The 5,681-nt window shown below is 45.9% G+C and overlaps 1 protein-coding gene across 1 annotated transcript in view; it reads left to right on the forward strand.

Moving 5' to 3' along the window:
• LOC138358483 (uncharacterized) overlaps positions 1–1,745 on the forward strand; it is a 6,321-nt gene extending 4,576 nt beyond the window's left edge. Inside the window, exon 2 of the mRNA XM_069316475.1 lies at positions 952–1,745. Within this exon, the coding sequence (XP_069172576.1) occupies positions 952–1,745 (794 nt within the window). The remainder of the gene's footprint in view (positions 1–951) is intronic.
• The last annotated feature ends 3,936 nt before the right edge of the window (positions 1,746–5,681 follow it).

Genomic DNA, 5,681 nt, shown 5'->3' on the forward strand with positions numbered 1-5,681 from the left:
TCACTCTACTACGTGACATCACCACCTACCCCGCCCTCACTCTACTACGTGACATCACCACCTGCCCCGCCTTCACTCTACTACGTGACATCACCACCTGCCCCGCCCTCACTCTACTACGAGACATCACCACCTGCCCCGCCCTCACTCTACTACGTGACATCACCACCTGCCCCGCCCTCACTCTACTACGTGACATCACCACCTGCCCCGCCCTCACTCTACTACGTGACATCACCCCCTGCCCCGCCCTCACTCTACTACGTGACATCACCACCTGCCCCGCCCTCACTCTACTACGTGACATCACCACCTGCCCCGCCCTCACTCTACTACGAGACATCACCACCTGCCCCGCCCTCACTCTACTACGTGACATCACCACCTGCCCCGCCCTCACTCTACTACGTGACATCACCACCTGCCCCGCCCTCACTCTACTACGTGACATCACCACCTGCCCCGCCCTCACTCTACTACGAGACATCACCACCTGCCCCACCCTCACTCTACTACGTGACATCACCACCTGCCCCGCCCTCACTCTACTACGAGACATCACCACCTACCCCGCCCTCACTCTACTACGTGACATCACCACCTGCCCCGCCCTCACTCTACTACGAGACATCACCACCTGCCCCGCCCTCACTCTACTACGAGACATCACCACCTGCCCCGCCCTCACTCTACTACGTGACATCACCACCTGCCCCGCCCTCACTCTACTACGAGACATCACCACCTACCCCGCCCTCACTCTACTACGTGACATCACCACCTGCCCCGCCCTCACTCTACTACGAGACATCACCACCTGCCCCGCCCTCACTCCACTACGTGACATCACCACCTGCCCCGCCCTCACTCTACTACGAGACATCACCACCTGCCCCGCCCTCACTCTACTACGAGACATCACCACCTGCCCCGCCCTCACTCTACTACGAGACATCACCACCTGCCCCGCCCTCACTCTACTACGTGACATCACCACCTGCCCCGCACTCACTCTACTACGAGACATCACCACCTGCCCCGCCCTCACTCTACTACGAGACATCACCACCTGCCCCGCACTCACTCTACTACGAGACATCACCACCTGCCCCGCCCTCACTCTACTACGAGACATCACCACCTGCCCCGCCCTCACTCTACTACGAGACATCACCACCTGCCCCGCCCTCACTCTACTACGTGACATCACCACCTGCCCCGCCCTCACTCTACTACGAGACATCACCACCTGCCCCGCCCTCACTCTACTACGTGACATCACCACCTGCCCCGCCCTCACTCCACTACGTGACATCACCACCTGCCCCGCACTCACTCTACTACGAGACATCACCACCTGCCCCGCCCTCACTCTACTACGAGACATCACCACCTGCCCCGCCCTCACTCTACTACGAGACATCACCACCTGCCCCGCCCTCACTCTACTACGTGACATCACCACCTGCCCCGCACTCACTCTACTACGAGACATCACCACCTGCCCCGCCCTCACTCTACTACGAGACATCACCACCTGCCCCGCACTCACTCTACTACGAGACATCACCACCTGCCCCGCCCTCACTCTACTACGAGACATCACCACCTGCCCCGCCCTCACTCTACTACGAGACATCACCACCTGCCCCGCCCTCACCTCACATGCCCAGTGCAATTTTAGGGCGTCATTTTCTTATACCGGCAAGTGTGTGTATATAAGGTACCACCTGGAGTCAGTGTAGAAACACAGCATTCATGTTGTTAATGCCCCCTGCAATTATTGCAGGGGGGGCATGTTGTTAATCTTGAAACAGGTCAAGTGTTTCAACATAAAGTACCACCAGTGGTCAGTGTAGACACAGCACGCCCCCTGCGAGTACCCTGCAGTGTCAAGTGTGTGTACATAAGGTACCACTTTTGGCCAGTGTACAGGTACAGCATGCCTACTTCGAGTACTGTGCAGTATGAAGTATGTTGGTGTCGGGAAATTCTGTAATCATATTGAGCTCTCACGTCGTTCACGAGCGAGACCGGCTCTCGGGTCACCTACGAGGCTGCTTGCATGAATGTCCTTGAGTGAGTGAATGGTGAGGGCCAGCCTTCCCGTAAGTACTTGTTATCCTATTAATTAAAGTGTCTTTTCTGTGTTGATCTGAGTGGTCAATCCTCACTTCTCACTTTCAACCCAGTTCTCACCTTCTCAACATATGAAACAGATATAGGTTGAGACGTAGTTGTCGGAAAATCCGACACCATTTAATAATCATACAGATAATAGCTGTATTGTATAAACAAGTTACCCATAGAAAACGTAACTTGTAGTGGAATTACCGTCTAAAGAAAACGGGATATCATCACCACATACTATTATAATTCACCATCTATTATGGTGGGAATTATTCTTAAATACATTAGTCTTTGGACTTTACCATCATAAAAACATCTTATATAAATTAACTTAATTATCAATATTAAAGTAGAGTAAATGTGACCCTTCTATCACTTTCTGACATTTGGACAATGTAGGCCAGGCGTCAGTGGGGAAGGAGGGCAGCCATTGTTGTTTATACTGAGACCAGAGGCTCACACGGGAGCAAATTCGGCTCCTGTTAATTTTACTTGGACGTAGTGTTATGGAAACCAAAGGTGTACCATTATCAACACGCTGTCTACAAATTCAAGTTAAGTGTCTATCCGAAACCCGTTTATCATTCATTTATGGCCATTAATGTCAGGATATAGGGTGGTCCGGTTAGATCACGAAATCGCCTCAAACTAAAGGTAATTAAGCCAGGTCTTTATTGTTCCATGTATAGTGTTTTCTCTGATATAGCTTGTCATATATAGAACCTGGCTTCACAGTTAGCGCCCTTTTGACAGGTCAAGACGTGGAAGCAAGGCTTTGTGCATCAGTTACTGGGTGATGGAAGCTACCTCAAAGAGGATAATTTGGTTTCTACACCCTAGTTATACCTGGTGGACTAACCTGCTGTACTATAAGATAAGGAACCTCTTCAATGTATGTAGTCTATTACTGTAGTTTGATTGGCTGCATATATATTCAATTAATATAAACCCCCTAATGTGTAGAGGATCGATTTGTGAGATTAAGAGATTATTGCAGAAATACAGTCCACTTATCATTATACAAATTGCTATCGAAGTATTTAAATTAACGTAAATATAAATTCATATAAATTAAATAAATATAAATCTCACAGGTCGGTGCCCACATTATTTGGTCATCTTCGAACCGGATGACGGATTTTTTGATCCTATGAACCCACATTTGGTCATCTTAGTACCGGATGAACCAGTTAACCAGTGGATTCATTAAATATACTAGTGCAGTGTGATTTAAACAAAGCCAGCAGTCATTGACGGCGGCGTTGACTCGTGCGAGTTCACGAGCCCCGCTCAGTTCAGATCAGCTTCGTCAGCGGTTTCATGCACACCCACAGAGATTTGGTGGCGTGTTATTCTGTGAAATGACAGCGCTAATATAGAAGCCAGCCAAATTAGTGACTGTGTCTTCGCGATATTGTTCACGGATTTCGTGGTGTTACATTTCGCGAGAGATTATCTACGAATTTTGTGGACTTTATTTCGCGAGGTCACTAATAATATTTAATACTTCTTGATAATATTAGAAGTTTCATAGAGGCTAATTAAGAGGCTATTATCAATAATTGTGTATATTATTTCTCCAAAATAGAGAATTATTTAATATATTGCACTAGTGATCACAGTATAATATTTACTAATTGCCAACCCACAACAGGGTAGGATATGACTAGTTGAACTATTATTGCTATCCTAGTCCCATTATTACCATAGTCAGTTGTACTATATTCAACAACCTAACACCATTAATGAATGGTGCAGACCCTATTTTGGGTGTAATTTTTATCAACTCGAGTTGAGTTGTATATATAATAATTTACTTATGATCATTACACCTTTGAGTGATTAATTAGTGTCTCTTCCATCCTAGGGTGATATAGAAGAGCTAACCTAAAGGTACTTCCAGTGACACTGGTTTATCACTCAAATCATTAGTGTGTATGATTGTATATATATAATGAGTATTAATTTTAAGTGCTAACCTCTAGTAGAAATAGGATTATTGCCTAGTGAGTGCAGAATTTGACCCTAGGCTACCATCAGTGCTTGTTCAGTATTATGAGCAGCCCAAGTACAAGCCCCACAAGGCTTCACCAACTAGCTAGTATGGATAATGCTGGCAATGAGAAAACTGTCATACATCTAGTACTACAATTGCTGGATTTACCTCAACCTGATCAGACTGCTGACTCATTACAATCCTTCAGCATGGAGTTTGAGTCACTACTAAGAATATTCAGTCTTAAGGTTGATATAACTACTAGTGAATGGATGACCAAAGTAGTCCTTCAACGAAAATTGTCCAGCGATATACTAGATGAATTATATGCACATCAACATAACACCATCCTGACAGTACAGGACATCACTGAAGGTTTACATTCCATCATAAACAAACGACGAGCAAATGAGGAAGTTAAAGCCTCATGCAAGCCTTCAGAAATAGAAAATAAGAGTCAATTAAAGGGTAAAACAACTACCCCAAATAAACATCAGTCAATTACTCTAACATCAAGTTGCAGAAAATCTGACAATGCAGCAGCAACCTCCAAGCCTACTGTTACTAGTTCACCCAAACCGGTAACTTCCAAACGTGCAGTAGGCTGGGGGACATGTATGTTCTGCAAAAGGAAACATTCAACATACTGTTGTGCTAATTATCCAACCAGAGACACTCGTATGGAGCGACTCCAGGAATTAGGGAGATGTGCAAGGTGTCTCAAGTCACACAACATAGACTATTGTGATACCCAATTCAACACCTGCAACAGGTGTAGAAGAGGTAGGCACCATGCAGCACTGTGCAAATATACGAAATTAACGTATTCAAGACCCAAGGTGGAAGATAGCATTCCCACCACAGTACAGTACTGCAAGGTGCAACAAACAAAGAGTGTCCAATCGGCAAAGTCTAAAGGTAATACGACTTCGCCTACTGCCCAAATTACCATCCTGAATAAGAGGGCCAAGGTCCATACCCGTGGGTTGTTTGACCAAGGATCCCAGAGAACATATATCACTAAAAAGTTGACAGATGAATTACAATTAAGTCCTGTAGCCCAGATGTCATTCAACATCTCAGGGTTTGTAACAGATGCAGGACCTCAAGTCTACCAGGTGGTACAACCATCAGTACGTTTAGGCAGGTACGTCTGTCGAGTACAAGCCATTGTGGTGGACAAAATACCAGTAGACCTACAAGTTCAAGGTCTGAGAGCAACAGCCAAATTCCTGAGAAATAGAGGAATAAAATTGGCAGATAATATTAAGTCTGATCACCTCACCGACTTCGGTCTCCTTGTAGGGACAGACTATTGTCATCGATTCATCGGTAGCCCTACTAAATATCAGGGCATAACCATGTTAAACTCTGCAGGAGGTAAATTACTCTCAGGCCCAGTATCAAGCCTGAGGAGACCTATGCCTGCAGATAAACAATACCAATAGAAATCTAAATTTGTCAGCTGATTATATTTCTCCAGTAGCATTATACTAAGGAGATTACAGCTGACTATAGTAACAGAGGTTGATGTTAGTATCATCATTTGAAGCTG

Source organism: Procambarus clarkii, chromosome 83 (assembly GCF_040958095.1).
Source record: "Procambarus clarkii isolate CNS0578487 chromosome 83, FALCON_Pclarkii_2.0, whole genome shotgun sequence".
In the NCBI taxonomy this organism is placed as follows: domain Eukaryota; kingdom Metazoa; phylum Arthropoda; class Malacostraca; order Decapoda; family Cambaridae; genus Procambarus; species Procambarus clarkii.